This window comes from Hyperolius riggenbachi, chromosome 3 (assembly GCF_040937935.1).
Source record: "Hyperolius riggenbachi isolate aHypRig1 chromosome 3, aHypRig1.pri, whole genome shotgun sequence".
Taxonomy (NCBI): Eukaryota; Metazoa; Chordata; class Amphibia; order Anura; family Hyperoliidae; genus Hyperolius; species Hyperolius riggenbachi.
This window is the reverse complement of record NC_090648.1, coordinates 447,286,658-447,314,614: the sequence shown is the minus strand read 5'-3', so window position 1 is coordinate 447,314,614 and position 27,957 is coordinate 447,286,658. Positions and strand designations below refer to the sequence as shown.

At 45.3% G+C, this 27,957-nt stretch overlaps 1 protein-coding gene across 4 annotated transcripts in view; it reads left to right on the top strand.

Annotated features, from left to right (window-relative positions):
* Positions 1–27,957, top strand: part of LOC137564227 (gamma-aminobutyric acid receptor subunit beta-2) — a 522,582-nt gene that overhangs the window by 309,268 nt on the left and 185,357 nt on the right. For all 4 annotated transcript variants that reach the window (XM_068277818.1, XM_068277820.1, XM_068277819.1 and 1 more), the window contains one exon: positions 19,139–19,221. In XM_068277818.1, coding sequence (XP_068133919.1) covers positions 19,139–19,221 — 83 coding nt within the window. The remainder of the gene's footprint in view (positions 1–19,138; positions 19,222–27,957) is intronic.

The window sequence follows — 27,957 nt, the reverse complement described above, 5'->3', positions numbered from 1 at the left end:
CTGCTGCCTTCCTTGGATGTGTGGTGGTGGTAGCCATTTCTTAGGCTCCCAATCCGGACCGTAATTGAAACAGGATTCCCCGGCCATTACCCGTGGTCACCATGCTACAGAGAAAGTACCATCAAAAGTTTCACACAGTTGAATGAATGGTAGACTTTCCCTCCATAACAGATTCTCGTTAAAGGCAAGTGGTGTCATCTCTGGCACACAGCTTTGGGTCAAGTGTCCATCTGACCACAGATGCCTGGTCTGCAAAGCACGGTCATGGCAGGTACATTACTTATACAGCAAATGGGTCCTAGCTTGGATGTGTGGTGGTGGTAGCTGGTTCTCAGGCTTCCACTCTGGACTGAAATCGATTCCCCGGCCATTACCCGTGGTCACAATGGCAGACTTGCCCTCCATAACAGATTCTCATTACAGGTACTGAACAGCCAGCAGAAAATGTAATAAAAAAATAGATGTAAATTTTAACAATGGTAGAGAAAGAACCATTGAAAGTTGATAAGGCAGTCAGACATTACCTGATATCACTGAGGAAGAGCAATCTCGCCATGGTGCGCACCAGTCCAGCACGGCCATCACAACACAAACAGCTGTTTACTGTGCATTACACGGTGAGTTTGGTGTGTCAGTGTGAAGCTGTACTCTAATTACACTCCCTGATTGATGTATACACATGCAAGATGTTTTAAAGCACTTTAGGCCCGCAATTTAGCATTCAATATGATTTCTGCCCTTAAAACGCTGCTTTGCATCAAATCTGTAATTTTCCCTGGGACTTTTGCCATCTATCCCACTCCGCCATGCAAAAACTCAGATGTTAGACCCCTTGAAACATATTTTCCATCACTTTTGTGGCCAGCATAAGTGTCTTCAGTTTTCAAAGTTCGCTTCCCCATTGAAGTCTATTGCGTTTCGCGAAAGTTCGCGCGAACCGAACTTTTGCGGAAGTTCGTGAACCGAAAATCAGAGGTTCGGGCCATTATGGGTCAACAGGCACGGTGATGGAAGTCATGTAAGTATATGGCGCTGCAGCTATTTTCAACTACTTTGCGTTTGCTTTGTGTTGCATATGCACGAAGGCAAATTTTTTCAATACGCTTCCTTGCAATTTGTATTTCCACCACAGGAAATGAGCGCTAGAGAGCCTAACTTATAGTTTGGCATGCTGACAATTTGACAAATATTAAATTACCGTGCTTTACCGCACTTATCTTCAAATCCTGTTTTTAGCATTGCGGTGCAGTGCAATCATCCAATCGCGCCTCAACCAAAACGCTGCTTGCTGGTGTAAAACCGGCCTCAAGTCCAAAAATCTTCCCCCATTTATTTATTATTTTTCTCTAAGGCAGGGTTCACACGTGTAAAAATTTGCATGTGATCTGTTTCAAAGCAAGTCAAAGAGAAATTTGTTGATATGAATTATGAATTAGTAAAGGGTTCATTTGACTACTTACTAGTTAACTGTATTGTTCCTTGAAAAAGGGATTTGGTCTTGGGCTCTAACTGCAGTATGTAGGGGATAACTACTCCATTTGTAGTTCTAGCTAATTTAGCACCTGCATATCCATATATTCTGCATAATATGTATTGGGTATTGTAAATTATTATTTTTTTTATTATATTACAGTATTACTACCTTCTTTTGAGCTATATATGACTTTTTCCAAGGGCACCATCCCCCTTGTTTACAGACAGCTGACATTTCCAGACATTTTTTATGTCTATTATAGAGAAGAATCAATAAAAAAAAATGCTGATAGATGGATGAAGTCTCTGGGAACATTTTGTATATAGCAGGCTCCCTTGTTTGATAGTTCCTGTGTTTATAACACCTGCTACAATTTTATAATAGATTCACTCGGTAGTGTTAGCATTTTTAATGCTGCGTTAACATGCAGTTTGATAGCATGCAGACTAAATAATGGAACATTCATCAAAGTAAATTATGCACAGTTAATCAGTTTTCATCTTGTAAATTAGTGAGTGCTAGTCTAGATTTTATGTATTTAAAACAGGATGCAGGTTATTCTTGACTTAACAGTTTTCCTTTTCCTGAAAAAAAAAATAAAAAAAAAATTATTGAGATTTTATTCCTAGGATTACCGTATTTTTTGGACTATAAGACACACCTTTTCTCCCCCACAAGTAGAGATAAAAATGTACTGCATCTTATAGCCCAAATACAGGGAGTGCCCAACTTACGAACACACACCGATAGGAACCGCTGACCTGCTGCTATGCCGGAGACTCCCTGTATTGTCTTGCATCCTCCTTTTGTTCCCTGTGTCTTTATCCACTTCCACTGTGCATAGATAAATGCAGCGGCAGTGCCTCTCTCACCTGATCCATCGGCGCCTGTGGTGATCAGAGACCTCTCCCTCACTGTTCCCCTAGTGCCAGCTTCTGCTGATTGCATCACTAAACGTGACCGGCACTAGGTGAACAGTGAGGGAGAGGTCTCTGGTTGCCTTGGGCACTGATCAACCAGGTGAGAGATGCAGTCCCACTGCTTTTATCTGTGTATAGAAGGAGCGGAGGAGAACATGGGGAAGAGAATGACGGGAGGCGGGCACAGAGGAGGACATAGGATAAGCTGGACATAAAGGGGGAGGGAGGAGGACACATGGAGGGGACAAATTAGGCACAAGGAGAATTAAAGATGACAAATGGGACACAAAGGGGGATAGAGGAGGACTTGGGGATACAAAGGGGATGGAGAAGGACACTAGGTGGACAGTAGAGGACACTAGGTGGACAGTAGAGGACACTAGGTGGACAGTAGAGGACACAGGAGGACACAAAAGGGCACAGAAGAAGACACAATAGGGGCAAAGGAGGACTCAAGGGGGGCAGAGGCGGACACATGGGTACCCAAGAGGTACAAGGGGACACAAGAGGTACAAGGAGAGCATAATAATTGGAGAAGAACATCCACAAGGTGCCCCTGCACCAGGGGTGCACCATGATTAGCAATTTTTTTCCCCTTGCTTTTGTCTTCTAAACCTAGGTGAGTCAGGAGTATCTTAGAGTCTGAAAAATATGGTATATATTTGTTTTAGTTCTCTCCTCAATACTCCTATCATATTAGTTCCTTTTCTTTCCCTTGCCCTTCATTTTCTTCCCTTTCTTAGCTGCTGCCAAGGCCACCCACTATACAAACTTTGGTTACAAATAGCAGGAAGCCTTTGGTGGCACCTGAACTTACCTAATACCTAAAATGGCAGGCACCGGAACTGTGATGAACATAGCATGGCAGGGATTGTGTTGATAGATGTTGTTAGGGTTAGGCATCAGTTAAGGGGTCATTTAGGCATTGGTTAGGGAGGGGAGGGTCAGCTAGACTTATGTTGGGGATACACGGTACGTTTCTGTACCGTGTATCGACCAGCTGATCCGGCCAGCTGATAATATTCAGCTGGCCCGATCAAGCCGCTCGACCCGCGCCCACTCGATTACCGTCTGCGGACAATGGCAGGGAATCTAGCGCTGATAAGGAAGCGCCGGTGGGGGCGAGCGGTAATTGACCCGCGCGCACGAGCGGACTAGCGGGGACGTGGCTGGGGTCGATTCGGCGGCTAATCGAGCCACCGGTCCACCCGTCGGTCGACCCGTGTATCCCCAGCATTAGACATTGGATGGGGAAATCAGGATTAGGTATTGGTTGGGAGGGTCAGTTAGGCATCAGTTGGGGGGGCATGTTAGGGTTAAGCATCAATAGAGGGAAGGTTCAAGTGAGAACAGGGTCAGGTTAGGTGATAGTAAAATATTGGTAACAATTACCAATATTTTATTATCATAATTACATAGAGCCTAATAGTGGAATATCTGTAATTTTACTAATATTCTGCTTGTGGCTATTTCTGGCACCCAAATTACCGGAACACCTTTTTTACATGTATACCTTTTTTATATGTCACTAACATATTTCATCCCTTCGTTTCAGTAAAAAGTGTTTTATTTCCCACTTCTGGATAAAGGGAGGAAAAGTGCACTCGCTTCCTGTCCCAGTGACACCAGAGAACTTAATCTGAGCATTTGGTGTCAAGGAAAGGAAATGAGTGTCTGAAGTAAACAGTTGGAATTCTCACCTTACATTTCTGCCAATTCTGTGTTTCTATAGAGATGAATCTACTTTCTATAGAGACAAAAAGTAAGGGAATCTGTCTACAATGAGATCACTGACAACATTAAAAACCCGGAAGAGGCTGGAAGACACTCCCAGCCCCCCCAAAAATAATAATAATCATCATTATTTAGAAGAGTACCTGAACTGAAACTTGAGTACAACATCACATACTTGCCTAAGAATAAGGAGGCCTTTGGATTCTAATGAGGGTTCACTCTTTGTCCTCCCTATTGCTGAGCCTAGACCCTCCAAAGATTAACAACTAGGGCTTGTCAGTAATGTAATTGGGGCCATGGTCCTCTTCACACATGAGCGTGACCATACTTTGCCTGTGTGAGTATGGCCGGTGGCTGCACCTTTGCACTAAGCCAGAACAGCTCATGCTCGTTTGTCATCAGCACAGCATGTGCCAGAAGAGGACCAATGCCCCGGGCAGCTGGAGGGTTTGAGGCAGCAGTAGACGACCAGAGGACAGCATAGGAATCCTCTGGAAGATCCAGGGACTTCCCTCTCTTTAGATATGTATCTTCTTTTTATATAATTTTTGGCCTTGGGTCCTCTTTAACCCTTTCCACTCTGAGTTCTTTCCTAAAGGAAGTCGTTTCTGCTCGGAGTTTTTTTTAAAAGAAATGCGCTCTCCCTCTTACTATCTCTCTCTCATTTTAACATGGAACATAACACCGTAACATGGTATATCTTATTTTAAAGAACACTTTATAACGTTTAATTTGATAGCTTATTTGGACAGTTTGACATCTCCTATTGGCTGGTAGCAGAGGAGAAAGCCAAGGTATGATAAATTGAAAAACAGTTTCCTGGGTGTAATCCGGGCCTGCGTGAGCAAGTTTTGCAATAATAGGTGGTTTTATGCCCGCCACCCGGGGTCTTACTGTCCCTACACACAATGCAATCTTTGGTATTTCGATTGGGAATATTAGCAATAAAATACTGGCTACTAATTACACTCTCCCCCAGTCCATCCCATAGGATTCCATTGATTCTCTGTACAACTTTGCAGGCAATCTGCAAGCAATATACAATTAAATCTGCAATGATTTTTCATTCAATTTGCAGAATGGAATCTGCAACCATTTTTTATAAGAAAAAAAAAAAACAGGAAAGAAACAGAAGTGACATTTAAATCTAAATGTCACTTCCTGTCGGCCGTGATCGCTGACTTCCGGTTGGTGGCTGGGGGGGGGGGGGGGGGGGGGGGGATGGGCACTACCTGTGTGGGCATGTAGTATTACATGCCCACAAATAGGCGCACATTGATCGGCGGTTTGCGGCGGTCCTGATGCGGTGCAAACCGCTGCTGCTTCCGAGTGGAAAGGGTTAAGTTATATTTCCATGTCAATTCTATCCATTGTAGTTTACTTTCATTGTGTATAATATAAATCTTGTGCTGTATGTTTGTAACCCCCACCAACACCTACTCTTTAGCTAGTAAATACCTATGCTCACCTTTGGAATATTTGCCAAGGGTTACACTGAACTTCACAATTGATGATTTAATTATGAACCATGTACTCATAGCTATGTACAGAAGGGACAGAGTTCTTGGGCGTTTCAGCATAAGTTAATGAACCACACAAAACACCCCTAGATGCAGATGAATACTCATCCTTACTGAAAGCGTAGATCCAGAGGATAACAGATGGCATACATTATTATTATTTCCCCCAGGCCCCCTATTTAATAAGCTAGGTGAGAGGGTTAAAGGTAAATGTATGCACTCCTGAGTCCAATTTCGGCATTTACAATGCGCATACCAATAATGGATCAGTTATGCCTTTAATTTATTGCGAACTGTTCCCTTTATTGTCCAGTCACAGTTGTTTTATACTCATATTTACAATGGAATAGTCATTAACATAATGAATTACATACAGGCATATTGATTTAGATGTATTGATATTAGTGGCAGGGCGTAGCGATGAGGGATACAGAGGTTGTGACCATACTGGGGCCCTTGGACCAGGAGGTCCCACTAGCGGCCCCCCTTCATCCATCTTATAGCTTTTAATTGGTGCAATGCTGGCAATGAACATATATATGTGCATTGAAAAGTGCTAATCCTTAAAGAGAACCTGTAACAAAAAAAGTTCCCCTGAGGGGTACTCACCTCGGGAGGGGGAAGCCTCAGGGTCCCAATGAGGCTTCCCACTCCCCTGTAGCTGCAGGAAGTCCAGCGCTGGCTCCCCCGAAGTGTCTTGGAATCCTCCCTGGACAAGCCTGACAAGCGCTGATAAGCGCTGATTTATTTACCTTCCCTGACTCCAGCGGGGGTGCTGTTGCGGCTTTCCGCATGGAGATAGGCGAAAATAGCCGATCTCCGTCGGGTCCACTCTACTGCGCAGGAGACTTGCGCCTGCTCAGTAGAGAGGCCAGACAGCGATCGGCTATTTTCGCCTATCTCCGAGGCAGAGCGCGGATACTGCGCCTGTGCTGGAGCCGGGAAGGTAAATTTTGGGGAGCTTTATCTCCACCGCCGTGGGTCCAAGGAGGACAGGGAAGCCTCAATAAGATCCGGAGGCTTCCCCCACGCCAGTTGAGTACCCCCAGGGGAGGTTTTTTTCGGTACAGGTTTTCTTTAACAAACTGTTTCCTTACTCTGACATCTCTCTGACACTGCAGCTGTCTTTGGTAGATTTTGGGGCTCTACACCAATATAGTACTTGGGGCCCCATGTAAAACTCGCACTGAGGCCCCAAGCTCCATAGTTATGCAATTGGTTGATATAGATATATACTGTATATATATTTTTAACAAAAAGGACCATACCTCACGTGCCAGGAATTCCTGTATAGAGATGGCCCGAATGGTTCCCGGCGAACTTCCGTGGTTCGCGATTGCGGAGAACCGCAAACTTTTCCGGAAGTTCGGTTCGCCCCCATAGTGCATCATGAGGGTCAACTTTGACCCTCTACATAACAGTCAGCAGGCACATTGTAGCCAATTAGGCTACACTCCCTGCTGGAGCCACACACCCCACTTATAAAAGGCAGGCATCACCGGCCATTTTACTCACTCGTGTGCCTGCATTAATTAGAGAAGAGAAAGCTGCTGCAGACTCTCATTGGGAAAGCTTAGTTAGGCTCTTGTAGGCTTCTTAGCTTGTCCCTTGCTGATTGCTAAAGAAAAACCCCTCAACAGCTCTTTTGAGAGCTAATCTTGTTCTTGTGATCTAATTTTTGTGTGTGTGTGTGTCCCACTGACACTTGCGTTGCATAGACAGCCTTTGTAATTCCTACTGTGTGTGCCACTGTCAGGCCCAGCACATTCAGTGACTACCTGTGTGTGTGCCAGCTGCACATTGTAATACCCATCACTGCATATACCTACTACCTGTTGTTCACTTTAGTGCCCCCACCTACCTATGTGAGCGCACTCAGTGTCACTGTACCTGTCCAGTACCTGTCTGTGTGTGACAGGTGCACATTGTAATACCCATCACTTCATATACCTACTACCTGTTGTTCACTTCAGTGCACCCACCTCCCTACGTGAGCGCACGCAGTGTCACTGTGCCTGCTCGGTACCTGTGTGTGTGTGACAGGTGCACATTTGTAATACTCATCCCTGCATATACCTACTACCTGTTGCTCACTTCAGTGCACCCACCTACCTATGTGAGCGCACACAGTGTCACTGTGCCTGTCCGGTACCTGTCTGTGTGTGACAGGTTCACATTGTAATACCCATCACTGCCTACACCTACTACCAGTTGTTCACTTCAGTGCAACCACCTATCTATGTGAGTGCGCACAGTGCCATTGTGCCTGTCCAGCACCTGTCTGTGTGTGACAGGTACACATTGTAATACCCATCACTGAATATACCTACTACCTGTTGTTCACTTCAGTGCACCCACCTACTTATGTGAGCACACTCATTGTCACTGTGCCTGTCCAGTACCTGTCTGTGTGTGACAGGTGCACATTGTAATACCCATCACTGCATATACCTACTACCTGTTGTTCACTTCAGTGCACCCACCTACCTACGTGAGCACACACAGTGTCACTGTGCCTGCTCGGTACCTGTGTGTGTGTGACAGGTGCACATTTGTAATACTCATCCCTGCATATACCTACTACCTGTTGATCACTTCAGTGCCCCCACCTACCTATGTGAGCGCATGCATTGTCACTGTGCCTGTCCGGTACCTGTCTGTGTGTGCCAGGTGCACATTGTAATACCCATCACTGCATATACCTACTACCTGTTGTTCACTTCAGTGCTCCCACCTACCTACGTGAGCACACGCAGTGTTACTGTGCCTGTCCGGTACCTGTCTGTGTGTGGAAGGTGCACATTGTAATACCCATCACTGCATGTACCTACTACCTGTTGTTCACCTCAGTGCACCCACCTACCTACGTGAGCGCACACAGTGTCACTATGCCTGTCCGGTACCTGTCTGTGTGTGACAGGTGCACATTGTAATACCCATCACTGAATATACCTACTACCTGTTGTTCACTTCAGTGCACCCACCTACCTATGTGAGCACACTCAGTGTCACTGTGCCTGTCCAGTACCTGTCTGTGTGTGACAGGTGCACATTGTAATACCCATCACTGCATATACCTACTACCTGTTGTTCACTTCAGTGCACCCACCTACCTACGTGAGCGCATGCAGTGTCACTGTGCCTGCTCGGTACCTGTGTGTGTGTGTGACAAATGCACATGTGTAATATCCATCACTGCATATACCTACCTGTTGTGTTCAGTACACCCACCTACCTAAGTGAGTGCACGCAGTGTGTTATACCACTCCGTGCATACCTGTTAACTACACCTGTGTGACTGAACATTGTATTACTCAAGTCAGTGCATACCTTTCACTTCACCCCCCCCTCCTCCCCGATATGGACAAAATGGACAAAACAGATAGAGGCAGAGGTAGAGGCAGACCCAGAGGAAGGCCACCCGGCAGGTCTGTCCGAGGTCGTGGTGATGTGATTTCGTGCGCGGCCCTGGACCAAAGTACACTGCTCAGAAAAAGGCACGTCCCATCAACTCCCAAGATTGTCAGGACGTGGTTGACTATTTAACACAGAACTCCTCATCTTCCGCAGCCATCAGCGCTACTCCAAGTACCACATCCACTACATTTGAAAGTTTGCAGGAGTACTGGGAAAATCACTGGTGCACAGCCATTATTGTTACAACCAGATGAAGGCGCTAAGCAAGCTACACCACCTCATACAGGGCCGGGCCGAGGCATAGGCTGGAGAGGCTCCAGCCTCAGGGCGCAGTGTAGGAGGGGGCGCACAATTCATTCAGCTGTCATTCCTAATTGTGTTTGAAACAGAAAGAAATAAGAAAAGGAGATACATGGAAGTGACTACAAGCCAGATAACTAGAGATTAAGGTGTTGGGGGCCCTGGGGTGCCTCTTAGTCTAATAGCAATCAGTGTGTGACGGCTGGGGTGGAGGGATGGAGGGCGCACTTTGGTGTCTCAGCCTTGGGTGCTGGAAGACCTTGTCCCAGCTCTGACCTCATATGTCTGAGTTGGGCGACACTATGGACGTAACATGTGCGGAGGAGGAGGATGAAGTACCTGCTGTTGGTGCAGTTTTGGAGGTATCTGAGGCAAACGAAGCTGGGCAGGATGATTATGATGATGACGATGATACGGATCCCACGTATGTTCCCAATAGAGGAGATGAACAGGGGGTCAGTTCAGAGGGAGAGTCAGAGAGGAGTAGGAGGAATCCATTTCCTGAAAGAAGCAGGGGGAGCTCGTCATCAGAAACAGCTGGTGGCAGTGTCCAGTGCCATGTATCGCCACCTATGTACAGCCAGCCAACATGCCCTACAACGTCAGCTGCTGATGCCACCATAGTGCCATCACCCCAGGGGGCTTAGCGGTTTGGACATTTTTTAATGTGTCTGCCTCAGATCGGAGCAATGCCATCTGTTCTCTCTGCCTCCAAAAATTGAGCCATGGAAAGGCCAACACCCACGTAGGGACAAGTGCCTTATGAAGGCACATAGAGAAAAGGCACAAACTGCAATGGGAAGAGCACCTGAGCAAAAGCAGCACACAGAAAAAAAGCCACCCTCCTTCTACTCTTCCTCCTTCAGGTGCATCATCTTCAGCCGCTTTCTCCCTTGCACCTTCACAGCAACCCTCCTCCACTCCGCCTCTGACCTTGAGTGGTTTCTGCTCCTCTGCCCACAGCAGTAGCCAGGTGTCTGTGAAGGAAATCTTTGAGCGGAAGAAGCCAATTTCTGCCAGTCACCCCCTTGCCCGGTGTCTGACAGCTGGCTTGGCGGAACTGTTAGCTCGCCAGCTGCTACCATACCAGCTGGTGGACTCTGAGGCCTTCCGTAAATTTGTGGCTATTGGGACACCGCAGTGGAAGATGCCAGGCTGCAATTATTTCTCTAAAAAGGCGATACCCAATTTGTACCGTGAAGTTGAGAGGCAAGTGGTGTCATCTCTGGCACACAGCGTTGGGTCAAGGGTCCACCTGACCACGGATGCCTGGTCTGCCAAGCACGGTCAGGGCCGGTACATTACTTACACAGTCCATTGGGTCAACCTGGTGACCGATGGCAAGCGGGGAGTACATGGCTGTGCAGCGGACCAACTTCTGACACCTCCACGGCTTGCAGGCAGGCCTCATGCCACCTCCTCTCCTCCTGCTACATCCTCTTCGCTGTCGTCATCCTACTCCTCCTTGGCTGAGTGCCAGTTCAACTCTACTAGTGCTGCGATCTCCTCTCCAGCTACACAGCCCAAGCTCCCCAGGGCCTATGCTGCATGCCAGTTACGACAGTGTCACACCATCTTAGACATGTCTTGCTTCAAAGTGGAGAGTCACAATGGAGCAACTCTTCTGGCTTCTCTAAACAAACAGGTGGATCAGTGGCATACCCCGCACCAGCTGGAGATCGGCAACGTGGTGTGTGACAATGGCAGCAATCTCATTTCCGCTTGGAATTTGGGAAAGCTGACACTGTACCCTGCATGGCACATGTGCTGAATCTAGTCATTCAAAGATTTGTGTCAAAGTACCCAGGCTTAGAGGACGTCCTGCAGCAGGCCAGGAAGTTGTGTGGGCATTTCAGGCAGTCTTACACAGCCATGGCACACTTTGCTGAGATTCAGCGGAGAAACATGTTGCCAGTGAGACGCCTCATTTGCGATAGCCCGACTCGCTTGAATTCGACCCTCCTTATGTTCTCTCGCATGCTAGAACAGGAGAAAGTCGTCATGCAGTAGCTCTACAATTTCAGTAGAAGGACACAATCTGGGGAGATGGGGATGTTCTGGCCCAACAACTGGACACTCATGCGAAATGCATGCAGGCTCATGCAGCCGTTTGAGTAGGTGACCAACCTGGTTAGTCACAGTGAAGGCACCATCAGCGACTTGATCCCGTACGTTTACTTCCTGGAGTGTGCCTTGCGTAGAGTGGAGGATCAAGCTGTGGAAGAACGTGAAGAGGAACAGTTACGGGAGGAAGCATTGTGGGATCAATTCGCATCAGCACCAGATGTTTCCTCAACACCTGTGGCAGCACAGAGGGGGGAGGAGGAGGAAGAGTCATGTGGGGAAGAGGAGTCAGACTCGGATGATGAGAAAGGTGTTTCTTTGGAGGACAACCGCAGCTGCTCAACGTTCCCGTGGTATTATTCGTGGCTGGGGAGGAGGAGGACTTACCTGACATCACTGAGGAAGAGCAAGCGGAGATGGATAGTACGTCTGGATCCAACTTTGTGCAGATGGTGTCTCTCATGCTGTCCAGCCTGTTGAGGGACCCCCGTATAAAAAGACTCAAGGGAAATGAGCTGTACTAGGTGGCCACGCTACTAGACCCTTGGTATAGGCACAAAGTGGAAGACATGTTACCAACTCACCTGAAGGCAGAAAGGATGCAGCACATGCAGAACAAGCTGGCAACTATGCTTTACAATGCGTTTAAGGGTGATGTCACAGCACAACGCAATAAAGGTACCACTGCCAGTAATCCTTCTCCCACGTCCACGTAGGCAAGGACAGGACTCTCCAGTGATCTCATGGGGATGTCGGACATGCAGACATTCTTTAGTCCAAAGCCTCGCCTTAGTGCTTCCGGATCCACCCTCCACCAATGCCTGGACCGGCCGGTAGCCGACTACCTGGCCTTAAGTGTGGATGTAGACACTGTGAGCAGCGATGAACCCTTGGAATACTGGATGCGCAGGCTTGACCTGTGGCCAGAGCTGTCCCAATTTGCCATCCAACTTCTGACATGCCCTGCCTCAAGCGTCCTATCAGAAAGAACCTTCAGTGCAGCTGGAGGCATTGTCACTGAGAAGAAAAGTCGTCTAAGTCACAAAAGTGTTCAGTACCTCACCTTTATCAAAATGAATGAGGCATGGATCCTGGAGGGCTACAGCCCACCCGAAGACTAAGTCAGTCTCCACACACAGCACCTCTGCTTGCATGCCGTGTGACTGCCTGCCCCAAGACTAAGTCGCTCCCCACACAGCACCTCTGCCCGTAGGCTGCTTGACTGCCTTCTCCGCCACCACCAACAGGGTCCAGGACACCAGGTGGATTCCTGAATTTTTAAGGCCGCTGCTAGCAGCGGCCACTATAATAATTTTTCTGGTGCGTGTACATGCCTGCCTAATTTTTCTGGCTGCACTGCAGCTGCAACAACAAAACAAAAGGCATGTACACGTGCCAATTCCCCTTCGTGATCATTACCAAGCCGCGGTGAAGGGGCTTGCGTAGCACAATGAAGCAATGACCGCCGGCTATATGAGTGTCTCGGGGGGGGGGGGGGGCACCCAAGATAATAAGGTCGCTGCTTCATTGCAGACAGACAGAATTTGATCAGCTGGACAGTCACTGTTGTTCTATCTGCCTGCAGTCTGGCCATGGTGAGGACCAGTCCAGCACGGCCGTCACTACACAAACAGCTGTTTTCGGTGCGTTACACAGTGAGTTTGGTGTGTCAGTGTGAAGCAGTACTCTAATGACACTTCCTGATTAGTGTATACACATGCAAGATGTTTTAAAACACTGGGCTTGAAAACCGCCATGGTCTGCATTCTGGCCATGGGGCGCACCAGTCCAGCACGGCTGTCACTACACAAACAGCTGTTTGCGGTGTGTTACACAGTGAGTTTGGTGTGTCAGTGTGAAGCTGCACTCTAATTACACTCCCTGATTGATGTATACACATGCAAGATGTTTTAAAGCACTCTAGGCCTGCAACTTAGCATTCAATGTGATTTCTGCCCTTAAACGCTGCTTTGCGTCAAATCCAGATTTTTCCCTGGGACTTTTGGCATCTATCCCACTCCGCCGTGCCCCCCTCCAGGTGTTACACCCCTTGAAACATCTTTTCCATCACTTTTCTGGCCAGCATAAGTGTTTTTAGTTTTCAAAGTTCGCCTCCCAATTGAAGTCTATTGCGGTTCGCGAAAGTTCGCGCAAACTGAATTTGTGAGGAAGTTCGCAAACCAAAAATCGGAGGTTCAGGCCATCTCTATTCCTGTATCAATTTAATAAGATCTTCGCAATGTAGGGAAAAAAGTGAGATGATGAGAAGTTAGAACATGTACGCTTAGGAAAGTTTGGATAAAAGCAAGGCCTTCAAGGTTAGATCACACAGTGGTGATATAGAAAGACATATTTCAGCTGGATTAAATTTTAACCTCTTCTGTAAATTTTCTCCTGAAGATATTGGCATTTCCATTACACCAGGCTGCACAGCATATGCAGTTATCTATGGCCAAGAATAATAAAATGTATCAATGTCTGGGATTAAAATTGAAAGCGCTAGATCACCCTCTCAGATTGTTTCATGTTAGCAAAGGAGAAAATGGAGTTACAGTATGTCATTTCCCAATCTTTGGAGGTGTTTAAAGTGACCTAAAAATGCAATACTGATGCAATAAAGTGCAACCTCTGGGTCCCCTCCGATCTCACTGATGGCTCCGTTAGCTGTGTGCCCTGGCATGTGCACGTAATCAATCCAGGCAGGTGGAAGGGCTGCACGTGTGCAGTTGTGCACAACTCCTGGCCAATTAGCGCAGCTAACAGAGCCTCCAGCGGGATATCGGAGGGGACCCAGAGGAAGCCGAGGGACCTCACAGACTATGAGGGGCTGAAGGAAGCCCCAGGTAAGTTCAGAATTGCATTTTTTTAGGTCTATTCAGGGTCACTTTAAATCCAGAGATGTTTATAAGAGTATATGAAGTTTGATGGCGGGCAAAGTAGCATTTTCCTCATGTTTATAAATAAAACTATCCAGGCAGTAGCGTACCTACCATAGGGCTGTAGGTGCTCACAGCACCAGGCGTAGCCATGGCTAGGTGTGCCACTGTGGTGTTCAGTCACTTTGTTCTTCCTCCTGGGACCTTTTTTATAGTTTGGGCAACATTTGGAAAAATACTAGCAGGCAGTGCAGGGGACTGTTCTACTTCCTGCATTCAATGTAGCACCCCTACCCCTTCTTGTCTCCTTCCTGTCCCATGGGCAATGTGTCTCCTCGCTCTCTACACACAGCCTGCAGTGAGTAAATGTGCAGAGCAGCAGGGTGAGTAGAGAGAATGATTGCTGTGCTGCAGTTGGGACATTAGCAGGCAGAGGTGGCAGGATGTGTTTAGTACTTCAGAAGTTGGTCATTAGCAGCCATGTGCGCTGGCTGCTGTAATACCAGAGTGCCCTGGACTATTAATTATTTATCCTGATCAGAGTAGTTAATCAGTAATGCAGGGCAGTCTGCTGTTGCAGAAGCCAGTGGTACAGGTGCTGACAGCCTGCTTCTGTAGTGAGCAGAGAAGAAAGCTCCAGGCAATTTAGATTAGCTTGATTGTAGGTAATCTTATCTCTTTTACTCCTTTTCCCCCAAAATCCCCAAATTTTCAGCGACATGCTCTGAAATCAGGGTAAACAGACACCATGTGCCAGGGCCGGCTCTACCATGCAGGGTTCCAACATGGATAAGGGCCCCCAAGTGTGGCCACCGGCCAGGGGGCCCACCACCTGTTTGCCCACCCCCCACCACAGCATTACGGAGGTAGTGGTGACAGGCACACAATCACCTCCTCCGAGTTCCAGGTGTTGCAGGTCCATCTGTCTCTCTGTAGTGTTGCTGCTCAGCACTTCCTGCTTCTCAGTTTGGGCTCTAGTACCCGATGTGAGACACAGAAAGCACACAGCAACAGCACTACAGAGAAGACAGATGGGACCTGCAACAGCTGGAACTTACAGGAAGTGAGCGTGCTGCTACCTGTCAACCACTACCTCAGTAATGCTGAGGGGCAAATCTGGCTACTTTATTGGGTTGGAAGGTGTTAATGTTGATGGAGGCTTACCGGGGCTCCCAGGCTACTTTTGCCTCAGGGCCTAATTACAGCTAGAACTGACCCTGCCATGGGAAATCTGTCACCTGACTGCTTTGCCATGCACACAAATGCATTATTGCACCATTAGATCCAATGCAACTCTATGGGCCATCGATCTGCTGACAGCAGCAGATCGAACTAGATTTTCCATCCTGTCAAATAGATCAAATCGATTGAAATCGGCTGCAAATCGATCAATTGGCTGATTTGAAAGAATCGATTTTTGATCGATTGATCAATTTTTTCAAATCAATCAATCAATCGATGGCTGAAATCGACCAGTGTATGGGCCCCTTTAGACTTGATAGGCATCTCACAGAAATCTATCTGATGGTCAAATCTGCTGTTGATCTATAAGTGTATGGCCACCTTTAGACATGTATGATACGTTTCAGACACTGGCCGAAAGTAATCTACATGCAGTCAGATTGTCCACCTCATTATCTGTGAGCCAGCTGCTGAGGGCATAGCCGCAAGATACAATCTCACCCGCGTAGCCGAGAAATTACAGCTGAGCTCACAGGCATCGATAATGCAATACAATTACATGCACTCCAGGCTGCACTGACTCTCCAGCAGTTTGTGAATTATTTGCTTAGTATGCAGAAGGCCAATGTATTCCTTTTTTTATTTAATATTCCAAAACACAGAACAGTGCATATGTACAAAGTAATATTTACAAATACAAGACGGGAAAGTGACATATGACAAATGGAAATGTTGGCAATTTGCTTATAAAATAAAAAGAGGAATAATGAAACAGAAGAAAGTTCCCCGTCGAGCAGTGCTGTTTTGTCTTGACGCTGGGAGCACAGTGGAAACAAGGATATTGTTTGTGTTGGAAACAAGTTCTGGATGAATACATAGTCCTCGGCTGTCTGCAGTTTCTTCATTCTTGCCCTCCTGCGTTCTTAAACTTAAAGGTTACATGAAATACGAAATGACATTGGAGTTGGTTTACAAAGCTTATTTACCATATTTTTCAGACCATAAGACACATTCCCCCCCCCCTCCAAAAAAAAAGTGTGTGTGTGTGTGGGGGGGTTGAAACGGCCCCACATTTCCCACCCTAACATCGCAATCCCCACGGTGGTCCCCCTCTTTAAGGCTCCTGTAGGCACAGTTAGCATGGCTCTGTAGCAAATTGTGTCTGCCGAAGCTCAACTGCACTAATCCGCCCACTATTTGTACTTTCAGCCCTCAAAAGTATTTGGCCAATCAGACAATGCAAAAAAAAAAACTCCCTCCCCAGAAAGAGAAGACTCCTCAGAAATCAGAATTCGGATTTCTGCATAAATACAAAATTTGCTATACTAAAGCATAGGTTAATTTATTCTTTGAATGCTTTGTAAAGTCCACCAAGACATGCAGGGCCAGATTTCTGGAGAGGCCACAATGGCCCGGGCCTTGGGGCTGCTGCAGACCAAGTGAGCTACTGAAAAGAAGTTGGTACACATGAAAGAGGAGATTGAAAATGGGAAGCAAAACATGTACATTAACTGCCCCTTTTTCAAGACAGCTGTTCATGAAAGAAAGAAAGGTGCTGCAGTACATAGATGCTACACATAGAAGAAGGGGCTACACATGGAATGGAAGGGGCGCTGCTGCACAAGAAAGGTGACTCACAACACCCTTGGCCTAGGTTCGGGAAAGTACATATCCAATCTTGAAGACATGTACTCTGCTTAGTGTGTTATTATCAGTTATCAATTGACTTACCAATAATATTATTCATACAAGGTTTCACTAAAATGATACATGATACCCAATGCTTTTTACTAATATTTATGTATTAATCAAATGGATGCAAAATATTAGTTAGGTAATTAAATGGTTGAAGAGTTCCACTGCTTACATAATGGGCTTGATTCAGTAAACGGTGCTAACCCAGTCAGCACGCCTAAACACTTTGTGCGTGTTAACTAGGGTGCCAACTAGGTTAGCACCATTTTCCAATTCAGTCCGCGCACAAAGTCCCGTGCGCAAAACTTTGCGCGTGCAAAGTCCGGTGTGCGCTAAACGTTGCATCGCGATGGCCCTATAACGTCGCATTGGTTGCGACTTTAACGTTGCATGCATTTGACTTTAACGTCGCATGGGTGCAACGTTGAGGTCGCATCCAATGTGACGTTATAGGGCCATTAGGTGCGACATTTTCGTCGCCCCGCGATGCGATTTCGAGCGTACCGGACTTTGCGGGACTTTGCGCATGATGCGTTTTGCATGCGTTTTAATGCGCGAACAGCTGGTTTAGGTGTGCAGAGGCGTGCTAAGTAGGCGTGCTAACACTTAGCACCGTTTACTGACTCGAGCCCAACATGCGTTATCATAGCACTACAAGCTTTGCCTAGGTAATGTGGATTGCACTAATTGTACAATTTGCCCTATGTAATTGCCGTAAGTATTATTACGATTGCCAGGCGCTACCTGGGCATGGAAAGTTTACCACTGGTTCATGCATCAACCTATATAGTGCTTGTGTAAAAACCCACTACATAATGCTTAATATAGGTTATTTTTCAGTCTTACCAGTATGCTATGATAGTGATGGTATGATGATGGTGATGGCATAATAACACACATATGCTGCAAATGTAACATATTCTTATGATATATCAGAGAACAATCAAAACCAAGTTTGCCAAAGGACCAGAGACTGCTGGTACCAAAGACCGGTGACTCCCAACAAATGCCACACATACCCGCCCTCCTGCAGCTCCTCCATCCCCGCATGCACCTCTCTCTGTTGTTGCTATGACAGCAGAGCTGTGTGAGCTGGTCAGGAGCCAATTTCATTGGCTCCTAATGCTGCCCATCAATGTAAGCCAAAGAGATTGGCTCACAGTGATGACATGGTCAGGACTCAGGAGCCAATGCAATCAGCTCCTGACCGGCTCACACAGCTCTGCCATCATATAAACGGCAGGGCGAGTGGTCTGCAGCTGGGAGGGAGCTACGCGATCAGCAGCAGCAGTGGGAGTGTGTGGCAGGATAATTGAAATCTACGCCCTGGCAGGTATAACAGGAACAAAACAGGGCATAGATTTCAATTATCAAGGTCCGGAAGTGGTTACATTAAAACAGTTTCAATATCATTACATTTTCCAGCTGGCATCATGTCGACCTGAACATACACCAGTGAAAATAGACCCTGTAATCTTCCTCAATGCCTTTTGTTTTGAGTGCAATGAATGCATTTGGTCATTCTTAGAGCTACTATTACATTCAGACAGTGAAGAGTAAAATTTAATTAGCATGCCTAAACTATAGCGATTTTTTTTGAAGGCACATCACAACCTTATTATTATTTCACATTAAAAATGTATCATTATCTTGTCTTAAAAGCTTCAGTTTAACTTGTACATTCTTTGATGACACAGTAAGTGTCAAGTGTAGATCATTGTGACCTGGTTGGAAGTAATGTATTTATATTGGACAAAATTACTTCAAGATGGAATTATCATTACTGTCACATCTTATGAACCCAGCAAATAATTTATTGAGATGCACTTTTCATTTTTTGTTGTTTTTTTTTTGTTTTAACTTTAGCAAGTATATTGATAATTTGACATATTTATTATTCACACACATAATGCTTTATTATCCCCTAATTAAAGGTAAATGACTTCTTTTTTTCAGGATTACAACCACAGCTGCATGCATGATGGACCTCAGAAGGTATCCACTGGATGAGCAAAACTGTACATTGGAGATTGAGAGCTGTGAGTACAATTGCGCTCCTATACATTCACATGTATTTACAAAGATCATCATGGCTGAGTAGATATTATGTTTGAATTTTGTATGGATTTTCGTATTTCCATTTTCTTTCTTGTACTGCTAGAAGTCATAGTGACATCACTAAAGCTAAAACAGTTTACTTCAGTAGCTGATAAAAGCGAGTTTGTTGGTGTTGCTTTCTTAAAGGTGGAAAAAAATACTTTTTTGAAAAACAATTCTAGAAACAGAAAAGCGGCTTCCAAGCAGAAAAGCATTTGCCAGGCTTTGGCATCATATCTGGGTGCTTCGTCATTGTGTCCCATTTTGAGTCCCCTAGGGGAACCCAGAACCATCAAACAAAGTCAATCCTGGATGCTTCCTGTTGCATCCAGGATGAGGTGAGATTACTGGATCTATCATGGAATTTATGTAAATGATGGGAAAAAAAACAATACCATCATTTAAGCCAGTGCTGTTCAACTGGTGGCCTTTCTGCGGCCCTCCAGCTCTTTCCCTTCTTGGTCCCTGCCTCTTCTTACTTTTTTGTTTATTTTCACCTCAAGTCATCCGTTCGGTAGACAGTAAAAGCCAGGGAGGGGACAGAGCAAGTAGTGATGAATCTCCGCCCCCACCCCCTTTTCTGACGACATACGCGCTGATTGGTACTGGAGAAATAGGGCAGAGCAAATAGTGCTATAGCTCTATCCCCCCCTTTATGACGACGTACACGCTGATTGATGTGGGAGTGAAGGGGGCGGTAATAGTAACCGCTGATTGATGCCGTGCTACACATTGGAGCCCCAGATTGTATGTGTTGCAGCTGTGACAGGTGAGACCGAGCACCGCGCAAATTAAGGGGACGTACAAAGGCCAGGGGGTGTGATGACAGGGGCCATCTAATGCTGCAATCATAGGGGAAGGGGGGGTTAAAGGGGTCATCTGCTGTCAAATATGTGCAAAGGTGCACCTAATGCTATTTGGGGTGGAGCCTCCTAATAGTGCTTTATGGGAAATGCTGGCAAATCATAATATATTTTAATGGTTTTGCAGCTAAATGATGTTTGGTTTTAGGAGATTTGTATCTTGGGGGAGATATTGCTGAGGAATGCTGACAAATCATGTTTATTTTCGGAAGAAAAGTTGCTAAATGAAGTGTATTTTGGAGGCAAAACACTGCCCAATTCAGTGTGACTTTGGAGGAAATGTTGTTGAATTATGTGTTTTTTTTAGAAATAAATACTGTTAAATTAACGTTGCTGCTAGGTTATACATATTTTTGAAAGGAAAACCCTGCCAAAGTATGTGTTTTCTGCTTGGGAAATAAGCAGATCCACTGTCATATCCGCCTCTTTGAACTGCACTTTTTATTTTACTATTCATACCGCGGAAATGGCCGTGACCGGCCCTCCACTATGAAGTCTCAAAAAAATGTGGCCCTCAATGTCTGTGAAGTTGGACAACACTGATTTAAGCAATTACTTCCATTTGAATGGAATGGTGGTTGATCCTTTTAAACAATGTTTTCATCGCCTACTGGAAATGAAGTATTGTCCACAGCGCAGAAACCCATTTACAAATTACAAGCTCCCAAAGTACAGTTTAACTGCTCTGAAAGCTGCCATTGAATTTTGTCGGGCGAATTATGAAACGGTTATATCTGATATAACCGGAGGTATGTAAAATCAAAAAAAGTAAGGCTCCTATAAAAAAGGGAGGGGTCTTATTATAACAAACGCCCCAACTCTGAGTTCAAATTCGAGTATTTCTCAAGATACTGGTACAAAAGTGAAAATCATGCAATATAATAAAGACAAAAAACTGTCAGTTTCAAACACACATACATTTATTGACATACTTCAAAACAGTGTTGCTACACTGTAACAGCACTGTTTTTGGAGTATGTCAATACATTTATGTGTGTGTGTGAAACTGACAGTTTTGTGTCTGCTCCAAGGAGGTAAGTCCTACACGGCTTCCTCAGGATTTTTAACAGTTTTAGCCTATTTTATTCTTTGGCGCCTTTATTTGTGGTATACGATAATAGGAAGGACTCTTTTTGAAACACAGAAAGCAAAACATTAATCGCAAATTTGACACAGGTTTACACATACTACCCCAGGAGATCACCTTCAAAATGTAAACTCTATATTTAAAGGGATACTGTAGGGGGGTCGGGGGAAAATGAGTTGAACTTACCCGGGGCTTCTAATGGTCCCCCGCAGACATCCTGTTGCTCCGGCCCCGCCTCCAGTTCACTTCTGGAATTTCTGACTTTAAAGTCAGAAAACCACTGCGCCTGCGTTGCCATGTCCTCACTCCCGCTGATGTCACCAGGAGTGTACTGCGCAGACACAGACCATACTGGGCCTACGCTGTGCGCTCTTGGTGACATCAGCGGGATCGAGGACATGGCAATGCAGGCGCAGTGGTTTTCAGACTTTAAAGTCTGAAATTCCAGAAGTGAACCGGAGGTGGGGCCGGAGCATTGGTGAGTGGCTGCGCCAACACAGGATGTCTGCGGGGGACCGTTAGAAGCCCCGGGTAAGTTCAACTCACTTTCCCCTGACCCCCCTACAGTATCCCTTTAAAATCCTTCCATAGTATTCCAGAAATATAGATCACATGCACAATATGAAAACCCACATGCACAAACAGTGTTTGGCAGATGGTAAATAAAAGCAAAATTGACATAACTTAATTTCAGTTGCATGTTGATCTTGTGTTTTTCTGCTGCAACATGAGCACTGAACGTGCTGGTAGAAGACCGCACACTTTCAGATATGAAACTGATTAGTGTTATTCCATTCTATGTGGTGTTACTTCATTTTTATTTCGTGTTCATGCAAAACAACAACTGCTCATCAATGAGCTGCTACACAGTTCAATTTCCATTTCACACTCTCATTTGTGGAAGAATCCAGGTCATCGTGACCTGCGGTGGAATCCCATCTGCAGAAAATGTCAATCAGTATGTTATATTCTGTTATAAATACAGAAACTTTATCACAGGCTTCCGTACCATGTTCCATTTATCTGAAGACATGCGTTGTTCATTTACGTTGATGAGACATCTTCTGAGACCCATCCTTGTCATAACACGGGTCTCCCTGGAAAAGGAGCCATTTTTATAATGCTGAATTTGAGCTGGGAGGAGTGACATTAAGTATATTTTATAACGCTTTGTGATCATTATGCGAGAGATGGCAGCTTTAATTCAACATATAAAGCGAATCTCAAGGTAGCAATCTAAACACTTATATATACGTAGACAGATAATCTCCCTCTGTTAACAGTAATGCTGGGAATACACGTTTCGTTTTTGCCTTCGTTTAAACCTTCGTTTCGATTGTGCCTTTTGTCCTTTTCGATCCCGAAATAATCGATCGTACGGTTAATATCACCACCCACGGTTTCGGTTTTTTTTTTCGATTCTGATGGTTTAGTTTCTCCAATGATCGAAGGCTGCAAAGAAACGAAACGTAGTACAGGGACGGACGGCATAAACGAATATATAATCGATCTGAACAGCCATCAAGCCTACCAATGGCTCGATTAGATGGATAAAGAGAGATAATATCAAACATGTTGGATCACTAGTCGTTCGTTTTTGGGGTCTATTAATCGAAACTATAATGAGATTATGACTATTTTCACATACGTTTTCAACACTCGATTCGTTTACCGAACGAATCGAAGGCTAAAACGAAGGTAAAAACGAAACGTGTATTCCCAGCATTACACTGTAAAATAAAAATTCTAATAACTATAGTACATACCTAAAAGGAAAAGATAGAACTGTGGATCACAAGGGTGGCAGATTCATCAAATTACAAGGACAATTGTTTCAATGATGGAGGCGATGCTAACTAGGAGGATTCTAATTGATTGTTCTGAGCAACTGCTCCATATTTGCATTTGTTTTGCACCACTCTTCCTCCATTTTTGCTTGCAATGGTTTTGCTAAATCACAGAAATTTTACTTTTTTGTGCCCACAAAGAGGAACTTTAACCCAGCCCAGAACTTACTGGTTCCAGAAAGACCTTACAATGGGCTAACACTGACAAATGAATATATAAATGAATATTGTAAAACAAAAACAAAAAAAAAATTCATTACCTTAATTTCACTACGGTTCCTCTTTAATGTATTTATGCAAAAATGTGTTTCCTCACATTGTGGAATGCAGCGTGACCAAGCGACCAGAAGGATGCGAAAAGCCGTCGCAGGTCCCACACTGGTGCTGATACCCCAGCTCCACCCCTACGGCTGCCACCTATGTCCAAAGACACTTGGAATGCAAAGGTTGGGATCTAAGTGCATTCACTATTTGTACCAAGTGATCCAATAAACGCGAACACATAAAGAGACGGATGGTGCCCGGAGCTTCCTTTTTCTTGGCACTATTACAGTTCATGGTTCTTCTTCCCTTGTGACCGCAGAGCACTTGTCTAACAGCAAGCAGCATCAGAGATCCTGTGAGAACCATTTTACTCTATAGATGCATACCACACTGACTGTTTATTAAGGGGAGTGCCGCACACATTTTTCTTTTGTGACAAAACGTACCAGTATAAGTTCGCCAGCTATAGGTGACCCAGTATAGGTTAGCAAGGTATAGGTGCCCTAGTATAGGTTAGCCAGGTATAGGTGCCCCAGTACATAGGATAGCCAGAAATAGGTTAGCCAGCTATAGTTTCCCCTCCACTCCCCTTCCCTCCCTCTCCAAAACGCGTGAAATTACTCACTAGCAGCTTGTAACAGTGAGTCACGTGATGAGTCATGTGATGCACTTTTACAAGCCCCCAGGTCACTCGCACAGAGACCCGCTGTAGTTATGGAGACAGTGCAGGAAGCGCTGCTGAATGGACTTCATCGCTGGAATGTTGGCAGCCAGTGAGTCACACTCTTCTCATTAACGCTTCGCTAGCACTCTGCAGAGGGAGGGAGGGGAGGGAAGGGCAGCCAATGGTACACCTTTCATACATAGGCTACGTGTAGGCACATGCCTATAGTGCCTAATGACCCTGAGCATATGGCAAATATAGTGAGACTTTAGTATTAGAGGCTGAGAATTAGCCCGGCAGCTAAGCAATTTACTCTCCCTCTCATTTCAGGTGTCCTTTAACACAGTATTTTCTGATGTCTCACTGTTCTTATTTCATCAATGAGTAACAGGTACTTTTCTTTTTCATCATATTTATACCATTTTTAAAGAGAACCCAAGGTAGGCTAACAATTTTTTTTTTAACAAAGTAGGGTACCTGATCCGGCGGCTGAGCAGATTAGATAGCCGCAAAAGCCTCAGCTCCCTACCACTCCCATGGGCCGCAAAGTGCTAGCTGCGTGTACAAAAAAAAATTATGCAAATCGGCCCAGCAGGGCCTGAGAAATCCTCTTGCGCGGCATAGACTGTGCTCAGCATGGGCTTACCGCCAGGGAGGTTAATGAAATATGCAGGCATGGCACATGACCAAGGTTTTTGTTGCTGTTTTTATTGTTTTTGTACTGGTTGTAGTAAGAGCCTGCATAATTGTTGTCATAGCAATGGTGGTAATAATATTAAAAGCAGCAGTTGTCATTATCAAGGAGAATGCATGCTTTGTTTGCACTGTTATGCCACACTAAAATGAAAATTCATTCTACTGAGAAACCAAACCGCAAGCCATAAATACTATGAAAGTATAATAAAAGCCGAGTGTCCCTGCGTCCTGTCCATGTGTCAACGCTTTTCTGCTACTGCGCTTGTCCTGTACTGACAGCCGTTGAGACAGGGTGAAGCCAGGACGGACCAGGGGTCAAGCCAGCTGGGTGCACGCGGCGGGTGGTTGCGTATGGCGGTGATAGACCTAGAGACCGTTTTTAAAGGGAAGATCCGCGCTGCCCAAAAAAACCTGCACTTACCTGGGGCTTCTTCCAGCTCCTGGCAGTCGATCGGTGCCTTTGCCCCAGCTCCTCTCACTCCCAGTGTCCAGCAGTGTGAAGAAGCCGACCTCGCCAGGTCGGGTTCCGGGTCGGCTTCCTGTGCGCTCCATGTCGCGGGTCACGTGGGGTACATGATGTCATCGGGTCTCTACTGCGCAGGTGCAGTAGTTATGCACCTGCACAGTAGAGACCCGATGACGTCACATACCACCCCACTTGACCCGCACCGTGGAGCGCACAGGAAGCCGACCCGGAAGCCGACCTGGGCTGGCAAGGTCGGCTTCTTCACCGCTGGACACCGGGAGTGAGAGGAGCTGGGACAAGGGCACCGATCGACTGCCAGGAGCTGGAAGAAGCCCCATGTAAGTGCAGTGGTTTTTTTTGGGCAGCGCGGATCTTCCCTTTAAAAACGGTCTCTAGGTCACTAGTAAAACATAAAATCACATAGAAAAAACTGTGGGGGTAATCCGGAAATACTGCCATTCTATAACAGAAGGTTATTGACGTCACTGACCGTAAAAGTGAAACTTATCTACGTGACTCACAATTGATTTGCCTTGCTCCGAGCCTGTATTCTGCCCCGTTATAAATATCTCTCTCCACTATTTCTGTCAGTGGCAAGGTTTGTAATTGTGCATATATTTAATTTTCCGCATTTATCGGCCTCTAGAACGAAGTTCTGCTCTCTTCTCAATAAATAATTGCGTGACACAACACCGTTGTGAAATTCATGGGAAAGAGCTAAGACTAAGCACAGCTTGTTAATATGGAAGCCGTGTAGGGTGATTGTTTTTCACAAATGAAATTTGATGGGATTAGCTGTGTTAGGCAGGCATATTATCCATGTTTGTCTTATAAATGAATCATTTCAATCCAAACTGGTTTTCTCTGCTCGTCATATTGTATTTATCTGAAATAGCTATTGTATTGAAGGCAGAGTCATTATGAAAAGCTTATCAGTTCAAAGGAACACAGACAGTGAGAAAAAGAGATGTGGTTAGGTAGTTGAATATAGTTAAACATACTAACCAATTTAACACTACAGAGACCTGAAACCCAGCTGTGGATTAAAAAAACAAAAACAAAAAACAACTATATAGGAAGACGTCTGGAGTAGTCTGAAGATCCGTCCAGAAAAAAAAGACAAGAGGCCTGTATAGTGTAGCAATTAGTTACACCAAGTAAAGTAATGGGTATGTAGGAGTAATACAAGTGTGGGTTGCAGTACTAGTAACCACAGTATGAGGGCAAGCGATGGAGAACTATCCTCACTTGGTTCATTTGTCCTCTTTAGGTTAGGAGGGATGCACTCTGAATAAAGTTCCTAAAAGTTCCAAGGGAACTAAAAGTACACAAACCCTACACACAAAGTGGGGGGGTGGAGGAAATACTGGAAAGGAAGAGGTGTGCCTGAAAATTGGTTGTGGATCATTTAAAAAAGGAATAACATGTATCTACCATAAGTGTAGAAAGCAACCTGTCATTCACTAAACAGTGTTCTTATCATACACTAAACAGATGAGATCACGCGTTTTTTCAGATCTCTGCCTGCTTCATCGGATCAATACATACTGTCTTAAAAAAAACTGTTCTGGAGCTAGGAACACCTGTTTACCTGTTTTCCTACAGTGCTCCTAGCTGCTGAGCAGTTTTTATAAAGACATTGGGCTCGATTCACAAAGCGGTGATAACTCAGTTATCACGCCTAAAAGACTTTAGGCGTGATAACCTTTGCACTAGCAAAGTTATCACCGCTTTGTGCTCTAACTCGCGCGAAGCTACCGCGTGCAAACACTTTGCACCGCTTTGTGAATCAGGCCCATTGTGTATTGGTCTGATGAAGGGGGCAGAGAACCACAGGACATGTTATCTGTTGAGTGTATAATAAAGAAAAAAAAGTTGTTTTTTATCATATACAAGTTGCTTTCTTTACTTACGGTAGGCAAATTTTTTTCATCTGGAGGAGGAGGAAAGTGGAGGGGGCACCCAAGCATGGATAGGGTCTTTGTGTCAGGGGTACAGTGGATTCTTAAGAAAAACAGTGGATATATCAGTGATGAGCGAAAATGCAAATATTCTTTTCACCGAATTTTCGCGAAAATAAATACTATTTTCGTTTCGAAAGGCGAAAATTTGCGTTGAATATCTAAGCCCCCTTACAAGCTAGAATCACCAAATTTGCAGGGTATATTAAGGAGATATGTGGGTACAAGAGGAAAAATAAATTTTTCAAAAAGACCTTATAGTTTTTGAGAAAATTGATTTTAAAGTGTCAAAGGAAAAAAGTATACATTTAAATGCAGTAAATGACAGTTACTGTAGCAAACCTAGCAGTAGTGTAAATTTACTAATATCAAAAGAAAGGGCCAAGTGTAAGTGCCATGGGCTAAGTGCAAAGGGCCAAGTGCCAAGTGCAAAGGGCCAAGTGCAAGTGCAAAGGGCCAAGTGCAAGTGCAAAGGGCCAAGGGTCAAATGAAAAGGGCAAAGGGCCAAGTGCAAAGGGCCCTTGGCTCTTGGCCCTTTGCCTTTGCACTTGGCCCTTTTCATTTGACACTTGGCCCTTTGCACTTGCACTTGGCCCTTTGCACTTGGCCCTTTGCCTTTGCACTTTGCCCTTGCACTTGGCTCTTTGCACTTGGCCCATTGCACTTGCACTTGGCCCTTTGCCTTTGCACTTGGCCCTTTGCATTTGCAATTGGTTCTTTTGCCTTTGCACTTGGCCCTTTGCCTTTGCACTTTGCCTTTGCACTTGGCCCTTTGCACTTGGCCCTTTGCACTTGCAATTGGCCCTTTGCACTTGGCCCTTTGCCCTTGG